The sequence below is a fragment of the Cucurbita moschata genome, unplaced genomic scaffold (assembly GCF_002738365.1).
Source record: "Cucurbita moschata cultivar Rifu unplaced genomic scaffold, Cmos_1.0 Cmo_Scf00056, whole genome shotgun sequence".
Taxonomy (NCBI): Eukaryota; Viridiplantae; Streptophyta; class Magnoliopsida; order Cucurbitales; family Cucurbitaceae; genus Cucurbita; species Cucurbita moschata.
In genome coordinates, this window is record NW_019268572.1 from 430275 (window position 1) to 453271 (window position 22997).

The 22997-nt window shown below is 36.7% G+C and overlaps 2 protein-coding genes and 1 long non-coding RNA gene across 3 annotated transcripts in view; 1 reads left to right on the forward strand and 2 right to left on the reverse strand.

The window, feature by feature from the left end:
• Positions 1-1854: 1854 nt before the first annotated feature.
• LOC111436570 (basic form of pathogenesis-related protein 1-like) lies at positions 1855-2311 on the forward strand. Its single transcript, XM_023074314.1, has 2 exons — positions 1855-2028; positions 2078-2311. The coding sequence occupies exons 1-2, from the start codon at positions 1855-1857 to the stop codon at positions 2309-2311; spliced, it is 408 nt and encodes a 135-aa protein (XP_022930082.1).
• A 9828-nt stretch (positions 2312-12139) lies between these two features.
• On the reverse strand, positions 12140-13533 carry LOC111436584 (zinc finger protein WIP6-like). The gene is made up of 2 exons (XM_023074332.1): positions 12993-13533; positions 12140-12685 (listed from the first exon to the last, which is right to left on the reverse strand). The coding sequence occupies exons 1-2, from the start codon at positions 13404-13406 to the stop codon at positions 12221-12223; spliced, it is 879 nt and encodes a 292-aa protein (XP_022930100.1). The 5' UTR covers positions 13407-13533; the 3' UTR covers positions 12140-12220.
• Positions 13534-22498: 8965 nt separating this feature from the next.
• Positions 22499-22997, reverse strand: part of LOC111436601 — a 2106-nt gene continuing 1607 nt past the window's right edge. The window contains exon 2 of the long non-coding RNA XR_002709280.1: positions 22499-22572. This is a non-coding gene — a long non-coding RNA (uncharacterized LOC111436601). The remainder of the gene's footprint in view (positions 22573-22997) is intronic.

Here is a 22997-nt window from a genome sequence, read left to right on the forward strand (position 1 = left end):
ACTCTGGAGCAGGTGCCATAGACTAACCTCAACCATCGTTCTCAACCCTGTTGTATTAAAATGTTTTGTGTCCGTTCCTTATTTTGTGTTTTAACTAGTATGTTGTGTTTTAAATACTTATGTACAAACTTTATTTTGATATAATGTAAATATAATGTTTTAAATTCTTTTGGTTTATTTCATGAAAAATTTACCCATCTTTTAGAGTCATCGAGTTAGCTCGGTCCTTACAATCTATGACTTCTAAGTTTGAATATGTCGTTCTCTTGATTGGGGAGTCTAATGATTTGGATTCCTTATCCATTGATGAGTTACAAAGTAGTCTCTTAGTGCATGAGCAATACATGAATAACCATGTTTGTGAGGAAGAACAAGCTCTAAAAGTCACACGTGATGGAAGATTTGGCAGCCGAAGAAGAGGACGTGGTCGCTTTTGAGGATGAGGTAGAGGAAGAGGTCGACAAAGCTTTGACAAATCAACTATGGAATGTTACAATTTCCGTAGATTAGGACATTACCAATATGAGTGTCTTGAAAGGGAGAATGTCAGAGTAAATTATGCAAAAACCAATGAAGAGATGCTATTAGTGGCCTATGTAGATGAGAAGAAAGCTGAAAAGAAGTACATTGGTTTCTTGACTACGGATGTAGCAATCACAACTGTGGAAAGAAAGAACTTTTCTATCATATTGATGAGAAGTTTCGACAAACTGTGAAACTGAGTGACAACTCAAGCATGACGGTGATAGGCAAAGGAAATGTAAAGTTTAAAGTAAATGAGATTTTGCAAGTAATCACCAAAGTATTTTATGTACCATAGGACAACTTGCTGAGTATCAGACAACTGCAAGAAAAAGATCTTGCATTTCTTATACAAAAAGGAGGATGTAGGATCTATCATCAGAGGATGATTATAGATACTTCAATCACATCAAATAGAATGTTTTTTTTTTTCTATTAGTTCAATTTCTACCAAAGAAACAATCTTGCTTCAATGCTATTACAGAAGATCCCGCAAGTAGATGGCATTGTCGAAATGGGCATCTAAGTTATGGAGGACTGAAGACACTTCAAGAGAAAGACATGGTGCAAGGATTGTCGGTCCTTAAAGCTCCCTCAAAAGAAGTGAAGCTTGAGGAAGAAAATGACTGAGATTGACATAAAACCTATCAAGAAGAAGTTACAGTTGATCTAGAATTGAGTAATGATTTCTGCAATGAAGTTGACAGCTCGGAGGATGAACTATACAATGATGATTCATGTGAGTCAGCACAAGAACACTCATTTGCTAATGCGGAAAGAAGAATTAGAAGGCCACAAAGATGGATGGATGATTATTAGAGTGGTGAAGGTTTTTCTGAGGATGAAAATATTACATATCTAGCCTTGTCTGCAGGAAGTGATCCTATTCATTACATAAAAGCCGCCAAAAGCTCTAGATAGAGGAGTTGTTAGGATGGTTCACATTCATCCACAAAATCAAGTAGCAGACATCATGAGGATGATCCATTAACTTGAAGCCGTACATTACTCTTTCCCGTTACAACCATACTTGAGTTAATCACGTGGATTAAGTTTCATTAATCCCAAAAAAAATTCATAAACCAGCTAAATCTATTAAATTTTCATTTATTTGAACCTAATCCAAACGAAAATCTAGCCCGTTATTAAACATGGAAGCGAGAATGAATTTATTCTCTTTGAATTCCCAAACATGGCATAATTAGTTCATAATTCATGGTTTTCCACGTCACATTCCATATAAAGTTTTCCATCTCTGTTTAAATCATTCCCTCATTCTCAATCTTCATCTCATCTCTCATCGGAATTATGTGGACTTAAACCCTTCCAATCATGGCCGCTTTCATGGTCACTTCCATTTTCCTCCTCGCCCTAACCAACGCTCAAAACGCCCCCAGTGACTACCTCGCGCTTCACAATCGAGCTCGAGCCCAGGTCGGCGTCGACCCCATGCAATGGAGCAACACCGTGGCCGCATACGCTCAAGCCTATGCGAAAAAAAGAAAGGTTGACTACACCATGATTCACTCAATCGGATCGTACGAGGAAAACATAGCCGCAGGCTACTACCCCTGAGTTCACCGGGAAGGATGCGGTGAAGCTGTGGGCGAACGAGAAGCCGCTGTATGATCATGCTTCGAATAAATGCGTGGGTGGTGAATGTGGGCACTACACTCAGATGGTGTGGCGGAGCTCGGTGCGGCTTGGATGTGCTAGAGTGCCCTGTAAAGCGAATTCTCAGTTTGTTGTTTGCAATTATGATCCTCGCAACTGGGGAAAAGCCTTATGATTATTGGGTGGTATGAAGAGATTTGGTTTTAAAAATTTATGAATTGAAATAAAGCTACGATATTGTCTACCGTAGTATTATATTGTCTAGAGCATAAACTCTTGTGACTTTGTTTTGACTTTCTTACTTATAAACCCATGATCATAGAGTCTCCCCTCTCATTAAGTACACCACATAGAGCCACCTTTGAAGCCTATAGATTACCTATGATCATAGAGCCTTCCCTCAAACAAAATACACCAAGAGCCTCCCCGGAAGCCTATGGAATTCTAAAAGAAACTCCCTTTAATCGAGACTCGACTTCTTTCTTTGGAGACCTTGAATAAAATACACAATTTGTTTTGACACTTTTGACTACGATTTTTAGGCTTACAACTTTTTGTTGGACATAGCTAAGTTAAGTTCATAGTCTGATTCCATGTTACTAATCACGATCTCTACAATGTTATATGATATTTGTCCACTTTGAACATAATATCATGGGTTTGCTTCGAGCTCCCACAAGAAGTCATGTTAATGAAAATGTATTCTTTAGTTATAAATCTATGATCATTTCCGAACAATCTTCAACACTGAGAGCATTAACTGTTGAAATATCATCACTAGCTTGATAGAGTCAAGCCCAATAATTGTACAAGCCCATTGTATATTTATTTTAGTAGAGATTTTAGGAAAGATGCCTATAGATTTTAGGAGAAAGAGATCTAGATAGTTTAGGAAAGAGATATTGTTAGGTCTAGATTTAGATTTGTTAGGTCTAGATCGGGCTCTAGTATAAATACCCCTCCACCCTACCTAGGTTATTCATCCAAGAAATCCAAAAACAATAAAAAGCAGAAGTATTCTACAGAGTGTCTTGTATTCTCTTCTCGATTGGTGTTAATAAAGAGTACGAGTGTTTACCACAGTGAGTTGTGTTCAACATTTGGTATCAGAGCGAGGTTAGTGTAGGTTATCTGATCTCTTGGAATTCTTAGTATGCTTTGTGGTTGCAGCTTTGTCTGATCTTCCACATCAGAAACGATTTCTTGATATTAGTAGTGAGTGAGTTTCTTTTGTGTCGTGAGTAGTCTGTGACTCTCCAAGTCTTGTTTCGAAAGAGCTTGTTTGGTATTACTGAGGTATGGCCAACACGATGGGTGATTTCCAAATCGTTGGAGGAATCAAGAAACTCAACAACAACAACTACAACACGTGGGCAACATGCATGATGTCCTATTTACAAGGACAGGATCTTTGGGAGATCGTTGGCGGGTGTGAAACTACGTCGCCAGAGGAGGATTCTAACGGAGCTTTGCGCAAATGGAGAGTCAAAGTAGGCAAAGCAATATTTGCCTTGAAGACCACAATCGGAGAAGAGATATTAGAACATATTTAGGATTACTAGACACCGAAAGAAGCATGGGACACGTTCGTGATGTTGTTCTCAAAGAAGAACAATACGAGGCTACAACTTCTAGAGATGAGTTGTTGTCAATTTCACAACGTGACATGACGATTGCTCAATACTTCCACAAGGTCAAGTTGATCTGTCGGGAGATAACTGAACTAAACCCAAAGTCTGCTATTGTAGAATCCCGAATGAAGAGGATTATAATCCACGGATTGCGACCAAAATATCGAAGCTTCATTACTGCTGTACAAGGATGGCCCACTCAACTATCACTTGTAGAGTTTGAAAATTTGTTAGCCAGCCAAGAAGTCATAGCTAAACAAATGGGAGGCATCACATTGAAGGGTGAAGAAGAAGCACTCTACACAAGTGAAAGTCGGAGCAATAATAGACCGTCTACCAAACGTGGATATAATGATGTCAAAAGAAGAAGCCACCAAGGAACTTCACAACCTGAGAGAGCTCAGAAGAACGACAACAAGAGTTTCCAAGGAAAGAGATTTGGAGGTATTTGCTATAATTGCGAGAAAAAGGGTCACATGTCTAGAGATTGTTGGTCCAAGAAAAAGTTTGTTGAAAGCAATGTGGCAATATCCAAAAAGAAGATAGAGGATGAATGGGATGCAGAGGTACTATGTCTAATAGTAGAAGACGAGCTAGCACTCATGGCAATGATGGAAGAGCATATCGATTATGAGGATGACTGGATCATTGATTCAAGATGCTTAAACCTCATGATTGACGATCAAAGTGGTGCAATGGAAGAGGGGTGGTCCTAAGAGAAGGAAGTATTACCAAGCTTTGAGTAAATTGAAGAAATTCTTCTACAGAACAGGGGGGCAAACTGAAGAAATTCTTTTACAGAACACAGAGGAGCAAACTGAAGAGATTCTTCCACAAAAGACGGGAGAGCAAATTGTACACATTTGCTTAAGTGCTGATGTGCCTGAAGATTCAAGTGACACTAGTGTTGGTGAGCAAGAAGTGACTCAACCAAGCGAGCCTAGTGAAAATGAAATGACACCTCGACAACTCAGACATTCAGAAATAATCCTAAAGGCAAATCCAGAGTGTGCCAATGCAGTAGAAGACAAAGTTAATGAGCCGGAGACATATGAAGAAGCATCACAAAACTTAGCTTGGCAGAAAGCGATGGAGAAAGAAACTATAGCCTAGGAACAAAATCAGACTTGGGAATTAGTGCCAAGACCAAGAGATACCAAACTCATCTCTTGCAAGTGGGCTTACGAAATAATGTGTACCCCAGATGGATCAATCGTGAGATACAAAGCTCAAATTATAGATTCAGGGTTCTCTCAAGAATATGGACTAGACTATGATGAAATGGTTAGTCCAATAGCAAAGATCATTATCGTACAAGTTCCTCCGGTACTTACGGTAAATAAAGATTGAAAATTATGGCAGATGGATATGAATAATGCTTTCTTGCAGGGAGAGTTAAACAGAGAGTTCTACATGGACTAACCGAAAAAATTCGAAAATGAAGTTGGAGTCATTGATCAATATATGCAAAATCCGAAGAAGCCTCATTTGGATGCGGCTCGACCCACCTTGAGATATGTCAAAGGTACAATCAATTACGATCGTTTATACAAAAGAAGTGAATACTGGAAGCTAGCTAGATATAGTGATGTCGACTATGCAGGAGACCACGATACCCGAAGATCAATCACTGGGTATGAATAATGCTTACGGTAAATAAAGATTGAAAATTATGGCAGATGGATATGAATAATGCTTTCTTGCAGGGAGAGTTAAACAGAGAGTTCTACATGGACCAACCGAAAAAATTCGAAAATGAAGTTGGAGTCATTGATCAATATATGCAAAATCCGAAGAAGCCTCATTTGGATGCGGCTCGACACACCTTGAGATATGTCAAAGGTACAATCAATTACGATCGTTTATACAAAAGAAGTGAAGACTGGAAGCTAGCTAGATATAGTGATGTCGACTATGCAGGAGACCATGATACCCTAAGATCAATCACTGGGTATGTGTTCAAGCTCGGTTCAAGAACAATTTTTTGGTGTAACAAAAGACAACCAACAATATCATTGTCAACTAAAGAAGCAGAGTACAAAGCAGCAGCTGGAGCAGTTCAGGAAAATACATGGTTAAAACTTTTGATGGAAGATTGGCACCAGAAAATTGAGTATCCAATACCACTTCATTGCAACAATCAATTTGTGATTCGCCTAGCAGAAAATTTAGTGTTTCATGCTAGAACAAAGCATGTGGAGGTGCACTACCATTTCATTAGAGAGAAAGTTTTGAAGGAAGAAATCGAGATGCAGCAGATCAAGACAGATGACCAAGTGTCAGATTTGTTTACAAAATGGCTGAATACTGGCAAACATGAGAGTTTTCACTGTCACCTAGTGCAGCGAATGAGGACTAGTGCTGAGGGGGAGTGTTAAAATATCATCACTAGCCCAATAGAATCAAGCCCAATAATTGTACGAGCCCATTGTATATTTATTTTAGTAGAGATTTTAGGAAAGATACCTATAGATTTTAGGAGAAAGAGATCTAGATAGTTTAGGAAAAAGATTCAGATTGTTAGGTCTAGATTTAGATTTGTTAGGTCTAGATTGCGTAGGCTATATATAAATATCCCTCCACCCTACCTAGGTTATTCATCCAAGAAATTCAAAAGCAATAAAAAGTAGAAATATTCTACAGAGTGTCTTGTATTCTCTTCTCGATTGGTGTTAATAAAAAGTGTGAGTGTTTACCACAGTGAGTTGTGTTCAACGTCAGCCACCAGCCAATTGCTGTTCCAAGTCACCCGGAAGAAATGCCCTCGGCGGAGATGCGAAAAACCAGTCACAGTGTTTTCGGCCTCCAAAGAGATCCACGACAACGGCGATTAACTCGCAGTATGATACCGACACTAGAGATGAAGACCCATTGCTACAACCTTCTCTCTTAAAAGCGATGAGTAAATAACGTTGCCATATCACTGAGCATGCGGAAAAATATGATCAGGTGATGAATCTGGATTCAAAATCTTTTTCCAAATTCTAGAGATGGGTCATTACATTTAATGAGTTAGCAATAAATAAAAAAAAAAAAAAAAAAAATATATATATATATATATATATATATATATATATATATATATAGGTACAATAAGTCACCTAAGATGTGTGGATATCCATCTCAAAACTTCATCAAAATTAAACATTCATTTAGATATGGATATTGATTTCTAGTTTTCTTTCTCACAAATATTGTGGACAATGACAAAAAAAAAAATGGTGAATAATCATTTAGATCTCCCGTTGACCATCACAAGTCCGCCTAAGATGTCCTAGAAACTCTACTTAGCTTACGAGAGATGCCTACCTGCGTACATGCAGAACAAATTTTGCAGGATATCATACATAACGTTTCTTCAGAGTCCTTTCAATTTTTAGTTCACACTCCACGAGTAGTGGCGTGGTGTCAAGTAGTTAAACCATTGGATTTTATGCATATAAAAACTTGTACAGAAGTTCTTCCCATCTCCAAAATCCTGTTAGGCACTACTCGACACAGTGTCTATCATAGTACGGGTGTCGAGGAGTTTGTCCGCCTGCCAAAATTCATGCCTATGTAGACAATTAAGTGGTGAAACTCGTAATCAAACTGCTATTACCATAAGAGATCGATTGCATTACAAATGATTTTTATTACGATGGAATCGTTTAATCATGGCAGAAAAAGTATTCATATTTCAATGTCATATTGAGCGATGCTAGTTTGTTTTAAAAAATATAAGTACAAATTATTGAACGAATGTGAATGATCCACTACATGCATTACTACATGGAGCAAACCAATGAGATTTTCAAATGTAAAACTAAAAATGGTGTGAAAAAGACAAATTTCAAAAGTTTTGTGAACTTGTTCATTGTGGAAAACATTAGGAGCCGGTTTAGCACATATCTGAGGGTTTTGCTTTTCAAAAATGGTGGATTTAACATTCGCACATGTAGATTTGATGAGTCCTTGATTTCCATTGTAAGTGAGGTCAATGTCAGAAACTTCCACACATTTGTATGATATGCTACTGCTGCAAATAAGTTTGACTACGACGAAAGTAGTGAAAGTGCCTCTAATATTTTTTAAACTACCGTGCTTATCTTAATTTTTTTATCGAACCTAAATGTATGAAATTTGTTTTAAGAAAAAATAACCTTAGAACTAAATCAGTTGAAAATGAATTAGGAATAATTCAAATACATACCTTTCAGTTGCATTGGTTCTAGGGACAATATTCTTGGTCCATAATAATAGGATTGCAGACAGTTATCCATTTTAATATCTTCAAAATGCATGGCCAAGGCTAAGAAAGTAATAGCAGAATCTGGCCATGTTTTGATCTTTACACCATTGTTTGTATTGATCAATTTACATTTTGTTATCACAACTCCTATCACTTATTTTTCCTTGATGTACTTTCCTAAACTTTCAATGCTAATGTCATGTCCTTGTCCGCTAGTTACATTGGTAAAAGTTATTTTCTTGTTACTGTCTCCTACAAAAACACAATCATCTCCGGTTGCTATTTATGTATCGAGAATGTAAATCTCTTATAAAATACTCACGTGAATTCCACTAGTATTGGAGCTTTGATCGGGTGCAGTAATTATCACGTGTTGCGAAGTAAGATTCTTGCATCCCAAAAAATTGATGTGGAAATTCTTACTATACAAGAAAATTATATCCTTCCAGATGAAATTGACTCCAAATTCTTATCCATTGAAAAAGAAAAAAAAAAACTTTGAGTTGAAACACTAAATACATTAATTAATTGAGATGTTAAGAGTTTAAATTGCGTGCAATATGAGACCAAAGAAGAATCTACTAGAAAGTTTGGTACATATATTTTTCTCAGGTGGCAATCATTATTTTCCCAATATGTTTTTCCTTGGCCATAAAAAATTTAGGGTGCCTTACCATGTTAATTGATTAACTTATTGGAAAATAACCAATTCATCTCTATGTGGGTTGGGGGCGCTTGTAATGTCCCTTCCACTTGAACCGCAATAAGGACTATTGAGGTTGGATTGGTTTAATTGATAATTTCCTTATTGGGAGTAGTCGACGCACATGATTATTTGCATGGCTAAAGTAGACGCACATGATTCCTTGCATGGCTAAAGCCGACGCACATGATTCCTTGCATGGCTAAAGCCTGTAAATTTAATTGTACCATAAGATAAAAAGTTTTTCTTTTTTTAAAAAAAAAATTAATATATTTTTATCAATATACTTGTGTAATATCAACCTCAGGTTTGACACACTTGTGACATAAAAAATGGATTGACCATTGGCAACAATGCCACAATGATTGATTTTAATCCCATTATTTTTTATTTTTTTACTTTCTGCTCTCTTCTCTTTGATGAGACAGTTTATTTCGAAATTAGAATGAATGATCTAGATCCGTCAGATCTCTTCTTCTTCACTCGTTTACACTGCGACAAAATTCGACGACTTTCTCTTTCTTCTTGAAATTGTTCGGATGTCATTTTCTTTTGTCCGTTGCCTTATATAACTCTCTGTTCGTCTCTTCACTTCACTAGAATTCATTAGATTGGAGTTAATTATCTAAAGATAAATTTAATAACATTTCTAATTCATTTTCTTTTGTTAGGAAAGAAAAGCAAGGTAAATGACATAGGGAGTATATGTATGAGACACTTAATTAAAGGGATCTCGAATACAAATTGGTAATTTAAATGGTTGCTGTAACGGCATCCACTGGCAATTAAACATATACTGTCAAATCTTACTTAAAAAAAGACGAATTACTATCATACCAAGCTGAGGGTTGAGTTGAGGGAAAGCTTAACTTTCCTTGTGCCCCAATTGCTGCTAAGGTCCACTGGTTTAATATCGACAAAGATTTTAAACTCGTGTGTGACAATTGGTTAAATATCGACAAAGATTTTAAACTCGTGTGTGACAAACATGTCAAGCATCGGACTAAGCAAGAAATGAAATAATAGTTGATTAAGTGAGTGAGTCACTTACTTGAATGTCAAATTTATTTGAGAACTCATCTTACTTTCGATACATGTCAAATGTAGTCTTAGTAAAAGATGGTCAATGAAAAATGAAAAATGTATATTGATTTTACCCCTTGAATAAAACATATGACATGGCACTAGAGATATATAAACTTCATGGATACCTAATTCAAGGTATAAACATATCATAATCATCATTCCTCACACGTCGAGATTGAATATCTATGATGAGGAAAAACTCTTCTTAAACTTGAGACGTGTTTAAAACATCCGTATTTCTAGGTGTCAAATATTTTTTTAATAAATTTTTTTTAGACAGATTGAACTAAGGATCTAAACAGCGGAGTTGATTACTCTAGGTCTTAGGAGAAGATTATTGGAATAGCCCAACAAGTAACTTGTTTACTCTCATCAATAAAAGCAATGAAAACTTTATTGGAACTCGATAAATAGTTTGAATGATCATGTGAACTTCAGAAGGTGTTCGGTTTACTCAAGCTCTCCTCGAATCCGGTCGGTAGAGGGAAAACCTCCCAACGAAGAACGACTCGAGCTGATTAAGGAATCTCAAAATGAGGACTTATATTCAGGAAAATAAAAAGGTGGTCAAGCAAACTTCTGGAGGACTTGATGGCAAATGGCCAGAATGCTAATGAGGAGCTCAAAGGGAGTGGGCTAAACCCCTCCCTTGTTTAGAATGTTGTCAAATGTTTGGACTATGAGGACTCCATGGGCTTAGCGAATCAAAAGGGCTCTAGACCAATCCCTTCACTGAGTTGGGCCATGTTCGTTGGTCAAGTAAATTCAAAAGCGCCAAAATGAACAAAGGCCCGAAGGTCAAGCTCCATGGGCCGAGGCTTAAACTTGCTATGGGTGAGAAAAAAACAGTCAAATTGAAACCCCATCTGTTGCAAAGCAGTGAAATTGTAGAAGTTTGTGGAATCACTCTTTTTACCACAAAGTCACAGTTAAAATAAAAAAACAAACAAACAAATGGAGACAAACAAAAGGTTGGAGTTAAAAAAAGAAAGGAAATGCTAGTTGGGGGCCTTCCAAGATACAGATCTCAAAGGCATTGTGTCAGTAAAAACGGATCCCCCCTTTGCCTCGGATCTTAAACTTGTTACATTTGGTTTCCACTTTCTTAATCTTTTACTTTATTTAGAAATAAAGAAGATTTAGACGTGGGTTGTGATTATGTTTGAGTAAAATGATAGCTTAACACACTGACACAGACTTATTGAAATCAATATCTTTTGTTTCCCTACTGTTTGTAAGAATTTGAAACAAAATAGATATGATGATAAGTAGGCAGGCAGAGAGGGGATGGAAAGAGAGAGTTAATGAATGAAAAGATGTATGTTAATAATGAGAGGGAGAAGGAAAAAAAAAAAAAAAAAAAAAAANGGAGAAGGAAAAAAAAAAAAAGAAAAAAAAAACAGAAAAAGTGAAAAAGAAAAAACTGCATGCATGGAGCAGGAAAAAGTAGTTTAAAAGGAGAGAAGAGAAGGTTAAGAGACAGAAATGGAAAGGAGAGAGGGAGAAGGGAAAGGGTATGCACATAATTATGAGTGAATAGAGTTAAAAGAGGCAAACAACAGGTGTCTCAAGATCTATCGTAGTATCTGTTTGTAGTTGGACTGAAAAGGAAAAGGAAGGAAAGGGGTTTTGGGGTTTTGGGGTTTTGGGGTTTGGGGGTGAAACCCTAAAAAGAGCAATAGAAATCCAAACCCTAAAAAGCCCTAAAAACAACCCTAAAAAACCCTAAAAACCCTAGAAACCCTAAAAGCCCACTGGTCCTCTCCTGTCTTTAAACCTCTGGGCTGACACAATGGGGTAAACCTGTGGTTGAAAGTGTTAGTAGTAGTAGTAGTGGTAGTCTTACTTAGACTCACTCTCACTGACGCCACTGCCCAGCTCTTCTCTTTTTCTCCTTTCTCTGGAATTGCAAACCCACCCATCAACAGTACAATCTGTGACTTCCCTGACCCTTTTGTCAGCCATATTGTCTCTCCCTATATATCTGATCCACAAACCATCTTTTTTCCAATCCTATGCTTCCTCTTCCTTTAATCTTTAATTATTATTACATTACATAGAACCTTGGATTTCATTTTACTGTTTGTCTTCATCTTCTCCCACTTTTCTCCCTCTCTCTCTCTGTCAGTCCGCCTCTCTCTCTCTCTCTCTCTCTCTCTCTCTCTCTCTCTTACAGAAAAAACTATTCACAGGTGAACTGACACTACCAATTTTGTTTTTTACTACATTAATTTATAGTGTTTGGATTACAAGGGAGTAATTCAAATTATAGTGTTTCAAGAAAAAAAAAAAGGAAAAGGACGGTGAACAAAAAGCAAAGAGCAAGTAAAAGTTGATCAAAAGGCATGCATATATGGGATAAGGATAATTAATTAATTAATTAACAATTAGGGAACAAAATGGTAGATTAATTAAGAAGCATGGAAACTAAAATTAATGATAAATTGACCAGGGTTGAGCTCCATTTACATGTTCATGATCATCATTATCATCCCAATCATCATCTTCAACCTCACAAAGTTGGACGGTATGAGGTGCATGCCCATCTCCAAAGGCTCGAACATGGTCTTTAAGGGATCTTTTGTGCTTAAAATCAGACCCACAAATGCAAAACCAAAGCTTTCCACAGTTCTTCTCATGTGTCCTCCAATCCCCACGGACTGCAAAGGGCTTCCCACATTTCCTACAACTGAAAGGCTTTGCTCCATGCTTTCTCTTGTAATGGGTCTGAAGAGTCCTGAAGTCTTTCAATGGCCTTGACCTTGGATGCTCTATGTTGTTTTTGCACCCTTCTGCACAGCAATAGCATGGAAGTCGTAGCATTGATGAAGCTGGCTTTGATCCTCTTAATGATTCTGGCCCTTTTCTGTATTGTGATCCATGTCCCCACATGTGCATCTGTTTTTGCAAAATTCAACTTCTTTGGGTCAAATTTAGCCTCTCATACCTCAAATTTTCCTTTCAAATCGTGTTTTTAGTCTCAATTTTGCCTCTATTTCTACTCCATTTTGTTCTTAAATCATAACTTGAAACAAGAATCACTACTAAATTTTTTAAAACGAACCTTTTCTTTTTTAACTCCATGCTTTTTTCAATTCATAAAAAACAGAAAAACCAAAAGTATACATCTATGTAGCAAATCAAACTGAAAGATTTTAAAAATATATGACGAAAAAAAAACAAAAAAAAAATGAGGGGAAATAACCTGCATGTTGTTGTATCTGTTGAAGGTTTTACTGCAGACAGAGCAGGAGAACTGGGTGGGACCAACGAGGATTTGGGCAGGCGTAGGGATCCAGTACTGGCCATCAACCGGGCGGGCAGCGGAGACGTCGTTGGATTCGGTGGCGGCGGCGGTGGCAGGGGGACCAATATGCATAGCGACGGTGACAGCAGCATGTTGATGATGAAGAATATTAGGGTTTTGGAGAGAGGAATTAGGGCTAACAGGAATTTGTTTGTTTTGGAGTTGTCGGTGTTTGGAAGAAACTGTGTGGCGTTGGCCTGGCGGACAAAGAGAAAGGAAAATAGAGTCTTCTCCTCCTCCTCCTCCTCCTCCTCCTTCATCACCCTCCAAGCTCTCACTGGACGATATGCAAGTCAAGTTCCCACTTCGCATGTTTGTTGATTACAAAGACAGCCTTTTCCGTGAGAGAGAAGATAGGTGTGGAGCATAGAAGGAAAACAGGCAATAAATAAACAAAGGGTAACACAACTAGAACATCTTTTTATAAACGTCAAATATTTAAATACATGTTAACATAATCGGATGTTGGATATATTAATATTAAAATGAAGACGAGAAAAGAGTTGAATTGAATTAGATATCGATTAGAGAGTGGACGTGGTGAGGGAGAAGTTGATATGTAGAGGTTAAGGTGGAGAGGAATGGGAATGGAGGAGACAAGGAAGCGGCAAAGAAGGAGAAGGAGTGGGCCAAGTCCATGCCTAGAATGGCGTACCGCTCTTTCTTTTATCTGAGGGGAGGAAGATAGAGTGAGGAATGATAGATAGAGAGAAGCAAAACAGAGTGAGAGGACATGGAAAACAGTAGAATCGAAGGCGTGGGTCACTCTCTCCCACTTTTGTTATTAAAGGAGATGCTGATAGTGGCAGTGATGGCGACGCTAAAAAAAACCATTTTTCTTTTTCTTTTCTTTTTTTTTTTCTTCTTCTTTTTATCTTTCGGCAAAGGTAGACTTCGACACTGTTTGCAACTCGAGATCGCCATTTGTTTTGATTCAGAAAGATGCTATAAGTTGTGTAGGGTTGTTTAGGATGAGGAAGAGAGGGGAAATTTGTGTCAAATTCTTGCTTCCTTTTCCAAATTTTTATGTCTTCATCTGTTTTGTGACATTATTTTTGTGGGTAATGCTGTTCCTAATTCTGGAAATTGCAACTTTTTATTTGCTTTCTTTTTGGGTTACCCGTTAGGTGTTATCCTCATTCATGTAGAGCTCACATGCACTCAGATTTAACCTTTTTTCCTCATTCATCTTCCTTTAACTCAAATTAATACCCCATTGTACATCGCTCTAATACTTCCACATTTTCATACCACGAGACGTTCTTTTCATAAACAAACAAAAAGGTTTCTTTATAATCATGGTGTGAGAAGAGAAATAGCATTAGGGTGTGAGAGCTTCTACTCCAACTATAATAAATTAAATAAAGAAACTGATATTAAATCGTGGTATAAGGGAGAATATCTTCAATCAATTTATTACTTAGATGTAGTACCACCTCGTGAAGGATTGGGATCACTTTATTCTCAGAACCCAAACCACACATTTTTTATCTCACCGCCCACACCTAAAACCAGGTCAAATCATTCTTCAACTTGGTTTTATAACAATTGATAACAATGGACGTTTCACTTCACAACCAAACCATTAGAATTGAATTTTTATTTATTTATAAAAACTAAAACATAATGTTAAGCAAACTTACCTCAAAATGGTATGCACAATATTTCTAACGTTTTTTCTTCAACTCCAACCGAGGTCGAGTCTTATCATCGAAGTGTTTTTTTTTTTTTTTTTTTTTGTTAAAAGATCCCAGCTAACCCCACACGAATAAACCCAATAATTACATGAGCCAGTTTCTAAAATGTTGGGAAAGATTTAGATATTTTAGAGAGTTAAGATTTAGATATCTACCTATGTTAGAAATAAAGATTTAGATAGATAGATATTTTAAAAATAAATCTAGAAAATCACAAATGTGTAAAGCTAAAAGATTACAAATGTACAAATGCTTGTGATCTACATTGTCTAGTCTCTCCTAATCCAAGAAAGGTAAAATGTAGTAGTATTAAAGATTGTGCTGTAATATATTTTTTATTGGTCTCAATAAAGAGTGAGTGCTCCAAAAAAAAAAAAAAAAAAAAAATTGTGCGGTACAATTTGGTATCAGAGTAAGGTTGTGAGATAGGTTGTCTGATCGGTTGAAATTCATAGTATGCTTAGTGGTTTTAACTCTCTGATCTTCCATATCAAAACTATTCTTTGAGATTAGAAATTCATAGTATACTCTATGGTTGTGACTCTTTGATCTTCCACATGAAAAGCTATTCTTTGAGATTATTAGTGAGTTAGTTTGCTTGGATCGTGAGTACTTCATGACTCTACAAATTATGTGTCAAAAAAAATTATTTGGTATATTGAGGTACTGCCAGCACAATAGGTGACTTGCAAGTCACATGTGGATTCAAGAAACTCAACCACAACAACTATTGTTAGGATCACACAACAACACACACTCAATTTAAATGAACATAAAAAAAATATATATAAAAAAACAGGGGAAAATTATAAAAAATATGAGAGAAAATGCAACAAGAAATATTGGATAAATGATTTGTATTGATAATGATTTGTATTGATGACTTCAAGCATGTAACCAACGAGAAGAAAGTACATGTTCAAAACACTTGATAAGAGATATATATGGTTTCGATTTACTATATATAGCTTTAACCGATATAACCATCTACTATATATAAATATCTACCAAATATATCTCTACCAACTTTTTACTACAAATAGATATCATTCTCTCTATCCGAGCCAACCAATAATTTCATTCTCAAACGTCTATCACCATCTTTCGTGCACCATACCAGGCTTTGCACAACCTCAATGTTCCAACATCAACACATTTTGTCAACATGTTTGCTGGATTCTTTGCACCCTCTATCTTCTCCAAACACATTATCATCTTCAACTAACCTGCGTGTGAAATGGTATCGCCTTCTATGTTTAGTCTTTGAATGATATACCGGGTACCTCACCAACTGTATGACACTCTAACTATGTATAAAGAATATTCTTGTGCTGCTTCTTTCCCAATTCTTCTAAATAGTCTGTCATTCATATTATCTCCTTTCCAACTTCAACTATTGTCACGTACTCAGCCTCAATAGATGAAAGAGCAATGCATTTATGAAGCCTAGACATTCCATCATCCATGACTTGCTCCCACTTGGTTGTATTCTCCAACGGTAGGCATCATCAAGGGACTCCGGTTCCCCTTCATCAGTCAATAACAAATAGTGTAATGAAGGTGAATACCTATCTGGCACTCCGATAATTCTAGATGATCTTTTAACACCTGCTCAGGTGTCACTTACTCCACCTCTGGTTCCTCAGCAATAGTCTCAAGAGTTTCTTGAGTATTTGCTACAACATCACTAGGTGAATCTTTCAACAACTTAACCTCAACTCCCAATTGCTTCATTGTCTTGGAACCTTTCTTCTCTCCTTTCTTCTTTTTGTTCTTGTACATGAAATTTTCATCAAAGGTCACGTCACAATGTCTTAGGACTTTTATGTTCTTATCATCCCAAAACAAGTACTCGGACATGTCAGACCTATAGCCTATGAAATAGCGCTTCACAGCCTCAGCGTAAAGCTAGTCACTCTTCTCTGGATCAATACGAACATACGCAGTGCAACCAAAAGTTCTCAAGTGAGAGTACTTGAGTTCTTTTTTTGTCCATGTTTCTTCTGGCAACTTGAACTCCAAGGGTACTAACGGCTCTCTATTGATCAAGTAGACTGCTGTATTATAGCATCAACCCAAAATATTTTTGGCAATCTAGAATGAAACCTCTTACTCTTTGTCGCTCATTCAATGTTTTATTCATCGTTTCAGCAAATCCATTTTGTCTTGCTTTACCGAGAATTGTCCTCATTAATCAAATTTCTTCAGCTTCACAAAATGCTTTGAATTCTGACTTGTCATACTCTCCTTCATTGTCAGACCTCAAGCATTTGATATTCAAGCCGGTCTGATTTTGAACTTCAGCTTTTCACTTCTTGAAGGTGGCAAACACATCTGACTTGTGTTTCAAGAAATAAATCCACACCTTCCTACTAAAATCATCGATAAAGGTGAAGTAGAACTTTGATCCGCCAAGTGATGGAATTGAAGATGGTCCCCAAACGTCTGTATTGACCATTTCCAACCGCACTTTCTTTAATTATTTGGCAGCCTTTGTGAAGCTAACTAGTTTCTGTTTGCTCATAACGCAGTTCTCACAAGTACTCATATCAATAGATTTCAAACCTTCCAAAACTACTTCCACAACCAGCATCTTCATTCCTTTGACGCTCGTATGTTCAAGTCTATTGTGCCATAAACTTGAATTTGAATCACTCTTAGCAACAGCAGCCATGTTCATACACCCTAAAGTGGTGTATGGGGTTCTAAATTTTGTGCCACGTGCTACCACCATAGCACCCTTCACAATCTTCCACGAACTCTTCCCAAATTCTATTGCACAACATGTGCTATCCAACTGACTAATAGAGATCTAGTTCTTCTTGAGACCAAGAACATATTTCTGACATCCTTTAATGTTCACTGATTTTCTACCTGAGTTTTTATATAGACATACCATTTTCCTTCAATATTCAAGATTTTGTTGTCGGCAAGGTATGTCATCTCGAAATTTTCAGACTTGAAATTCTAAAACAACTCTTTATTTGGAGACGAATGAAAAGATACACCTGATTCCAAAATCTAGGATTCAATCGGATTGTCCACACTAAGGATTAGAGCATCCTCAATATCTTCTGCTGAATTTATAGAATCATCGTCATCCTCTAACTTGTGATTTTGCTTCCTCTTTGGTCTTGTACAATCTGTCTGAAAGTGACCATTTTTTCCACAACTTCAACACGTCATGTTTGGTCTATTTGGAAAATTTTTACGGTTTTTTTTTTATTTTGATCGGCATTTGTTTGGACCCTTCGATTTACTTTTTCCCCTTTGGTCAACACTAGGATCTCTACCAGATGAATCCTCAATTTCTCGTTTGGGAATACTCTCACTAATAACTATATCTTGGATTTCATTGAACTTGAGTTTCTCAGATCCTTGGAAACTACTAGTCGCGGCAATAACAGTATCCCATGACTCGGGTAAAGATGACATCAAAATCAATGCTTTAATTTCATCTTCAAAATTAATTTCCACCGAACTCGGTTTTCTTACAATCATATTGAATTCATTTATATGATTAGCAACAGATCCACCTTCAGACATTTGTAGATTGAACAATCTCTGCATCAAATACACCTTGTTTATAGTCGATGGTTTTTCATAGAAATTCGACAACGCCTTCAACATACCTAACGTTGTCTTCTCTTTGATAATGTTGAACGCCACGTTTCTGGACAGCGTCACCAGGATCAACCCTAAGACCTGTTGATCCTTGAGCTTCCATTGTTCCGTGGTCATAGTATCCAGCTTAACCTCCAATAGGGGTTCGTGAATATTTTTCTGGTACAGATAATCTTCAATCTGCATTTCCTAGAAACCGAAATCGAATCCATCAAATTTCTCAATTCCAATCTTTGAAATTTTCATCTCTTAGAGCATGGTGAATCTCGCCTAGCTCTGATACTAGTTGTTAGTATCGCACAACAACATACACACTCAATCTAAATGAACACAAAGAATAGGAGAGAGAAAATGTAAGAAAAAATACTAGCTGAAGGATTTGTATTTATGACTTTAGGTATGTACACTAAGAGACAATATATAGAATCATGAAAATACATCCTCAAAGTGCTGTATAAGGGGTATATTATTGTTTCGATTTACTATATATAGGTTTAACAGATATAACACCTACTATATATAAATATCTACATTTTAGTATAAATAGGCATTAGACTCTATATCCCAACAACTATAGCAAGTGGTCAACATGCATGATGTTATATTTACAAAGATATTTTTGGGAGGAAGATTATGATATGCAAGGGATTGGTGATTCGAATCACATAGTAGCGCCACCCCTGGTGGTGTCTCGAGCTAGACTAGAGCCTACAAGGGCCTTGGTATGCTCATTTTAGGCAGCGATGCAAACATTGGTGATCACCCATCAGGCAAACATTAGGACGTCAACTCAAGAGGCAAGGTACCTGGTATGGAGGTACGAGCCCCCTATCTTTAACAAGACCTTGGAGGATTCGATAGTTGCACAACTATGGTTATCATTGATGAAGACAATTTTTCGGTTGATAAACTTCCTTGACGATCAGAAGATATTATCTATTCGTTTATGCTACATGGCAATATAGAGTTATGGTGGGAATCTACTCATAAGATCCTTAGCATTAATGGGGGAGTGATCACATGGAGACAATTTTTGTTTTCTTGTTGTTCCTATGTCTAAATTCAACTCCCTCGAGTTTTTGTCAACCTTTTCTTCACAATCACAACGTTGTAGTACCCTTATGCACCTACAACTATGAGTTTTCTAATGTTACAATTTCTCTATAACCCCCATCCTTGTCGGCGACATTTTAAACGGTTAAACAGTCATTAAACACGATGAAGCTTACCACTGAAATACTTGGAGTCATTGTTCGTTTCTCACACTACGTTTCTCGACCTCCGTTGAACGTTGAGTTGTTCCCTCGATCTCTCTAGCGTTTTACTCTAATGAAGAAAACCGTTTGTTGCCGCCTTCTCCTCTGCTTTCAAATGCTCTCAACAGGTAAGCGAAATGGTTTAACGATTGTACATAACGACTTGTTCTGCTTTAGCTTATTGTTGAAACTATAGTTTATATTTCATTAAAGTTTCCATAGTCATTAAAAAACTTCACCACCCATTATTGATGTTTGTATACTTTGCTTGGGAAAAACTTCACCACCCATTATTGATGTTTGTATACTTTGCTTGCAATTCCCAATTGATCGAGTAAAGAATTCATTCGAATTTATTGTATAATCAATAATTTACTTATTACGATAGTGTATATTTGTACTTATTTTTGTAAATTTTTACACAATTTCTAAATATGTTCACAAGTGGTCAACCGTGCTTTAGGTGCAACCAAAAGGTTCACATCACCATGAACTACTTGGAGAGATGCACTGAGAACCTTGTTTACCAGCCAAGAGGTCCAAAAAGTGTAGGGAGGACTATGCAAATCCACCCCAAGCTAGAGTTTATGCCTCCACAAGTAGGGACGCTGGAAACATGGATGCCGTGGTGACAAGTATCCTGTCTATTCTTGAGCACCTTGTCCTAACATTGCTTGATTCGAAATCTACCCATTATTTCATATCTGTAAGGTTTATTAGTCAAGTTGAATTTGAATTAGATCCCTTTTCGCATGTCTTATATGTGTGTACCCGACATGGGTAGATTAAATTGCTAGGGATAAAGTGAAGGTGGGCCAGTGTCAATTTCAAGGAAGACCCAAAATGTAATTTAATTAGTTGTAGACATGAGTGATGTTGATGTAACACTCAGGATAGATTGGTTAGTTGAGTACAATACTAGTATAGACTAGCATAGAAAAGAGGTAGTGTTTTCGCCACCGTCACAAACCAGCTACAAGTTCAAGGGTACTTGTATGGGGACTGTCCCAGGATTGTATCAATGATGAAAGCAAAGAGATTAATCCAATAAGGATCTTGAGGCATATTGGCCAGTACTGTGGATACAAAACGGGAAAAAGATTCATGGTTAGTAATACCAATTGTGGAAGAGTTCTCTGATATATTTCTAGAGAATTTACTAGGTCTTCCCGAAGTGTTGACTTCTTTATAGAGCTCGAACTGAGTACTAATCCTATCTCTAAGGCCCCATACCGCATGCACCAACATAATTGAAAGAATACAAGGTATAGTTTTAGAATTTTTGAACAAGGGCTTCATCGCCCCAACGTGTCTCCTTGGGAAGAATTACACGAGATATTCCCTTTAAACGTTTCTTAGGCCCCAACTTGGTTTAGGTTTCACACTTGTTCTAATCAAATTGAAATCGTGAACATAACTTTATGTACTTTAGAATAGGCCTAATAAAGGGTGGTAGGTCATTTGGAGCATGCTTAGACCTCGAATTATCATAAGGATTCTTAGGGGCATTTTGGTCATTTTATCCCTAATTCTTTCCGCAACTTTCAAACTTTAACAAGTCATCAATCATCATAAAATAAGGCAGTCTAAAAAGTTTCATAGCATTTGGAGGTCATTTAGAGCATGAACCCAAGATAAGTTACATTAGGGGCATTATGATCATTTTACACCATTACTTGGTTTACGTACTTAACCTTGTCTAATGAATACCAAATTACATATATAATATTAACATCACATAATATGCTCAAAATTAAAGTTTCATAGGCAACGAAATTCATTTAGTGAGTTATCTTAATATTACTTAAATCTCAAGCAATTTGATCGGTTCATGGCCTTATCTCACGATACTTAATATTTTTCTTTCATGTTTCCTTTATTCATACTTAGTTTAAGATGCTTACAGAAATTCAAGTGATTCCTACAAGTATTTCGTAAGAAAAGTTCAAGATCGCTACTTACCTCGTTGTCGACTCGGGACCTCCGTTCTCAAGCTTCTAGTATCCCAATTACCTCAAGTTTTCTTTGACAGAATCCTTAGGTTGTCTTTTTTTTTTTTTTTCCTCGTGGATCGTAGCATAAGTTATTCACATCCAAATTCCGTTAGAAACTTGGTTTCTTGCTGGAGTTCAACTAAGAAATTTTCAATTGTGCAACTGTTTCTAGAGGTTTTCTAGGCTCGATTTCTTCATAAAATTTCTTCCTTATTCTTCCCTCAAGCTACAGGAATTGATTTAGAGGAACATCTTTAAGTTTGTGACCTTAATTTTGAGAATTTCTTCTCGGTCTCCAACTCCTCTAAAAACTCATTTTTCCTTCTTCTTGGTCAGCTCATTCTAGGGCGTGTTAGCTTTCGATTTCTTTGTCAAAGGTACTCAACTTAATCCTCTGAAGCTAAAGGAGTGCTTAATTTTAAGAAAAATTGATTGTACATGGGAATTCGATCCTTACCCCCAATTTGAACCCAAACTTATTTTCTCCAATTAGGCACTGTTAAAGATCATGTATTTGTTTAGATTGCTGTCAGTTAGTATCTAATTAAATCTCCGTTAGGAGTTAGATCTATTTTTTTATTTAATTTAGTTTTTTATTTGATTAGATTTTATTTTGATTTGTTTACTGGTTTGTTAACAGATTTTCTACAGATTTTTAGGTAGATTTTCTAGATATCTTTTTCTATTCTCTGTGTATATATAGAGCATTCTTGCTCTTCAAAATTTAATCATCTCATCTACCATTCAATAAATCCCTCTCTCACTAACAATTGGTATCAGAGCTATCTTCTTAAGGGATCTGTGAGATCAAAATGGGAGAATCAAGTTTTTCAGCTGTTACACCACCAGTCTTCGATGGAGACAATTATCAAATGTGGGCAGTTCGTATGGAGACTTATTTGGAGGCCTTGTGTAATAACCCAAAATAATTATAAATGTATTTTGTGTGTATGTGTTGTGTGTTTAATAATAATAATAATAATAATAATAATAATAAATAAATTAATTAATTAATTAATTAAAAAAAAAAAAAAAATCGANAAGCAGCTGCTGTAAAGGAGGAAGAGGGGCGGTGGACGCGTAGCTGGAGGCGTGAGAGGGATGAGTGGGTGATTAGGGGAGGTGGAAGCGTATTAGAGCCTGATTAGGCTTTAAAAAAAAAGAAGAAAAACGAAGAATGGAGATGGAGAGAAACCCAGTAAACGGAGGAAGAAATTTTTGGAGAATTCGAGTTTTTGGTTGCTTAAAATTGGACATCAATCGAGGGTAAAGGAAGAGGGGTTGTTGTTGAGGAATCCTTTGAGGAAAGGATACGGCCCCGAGCTGAAGCGG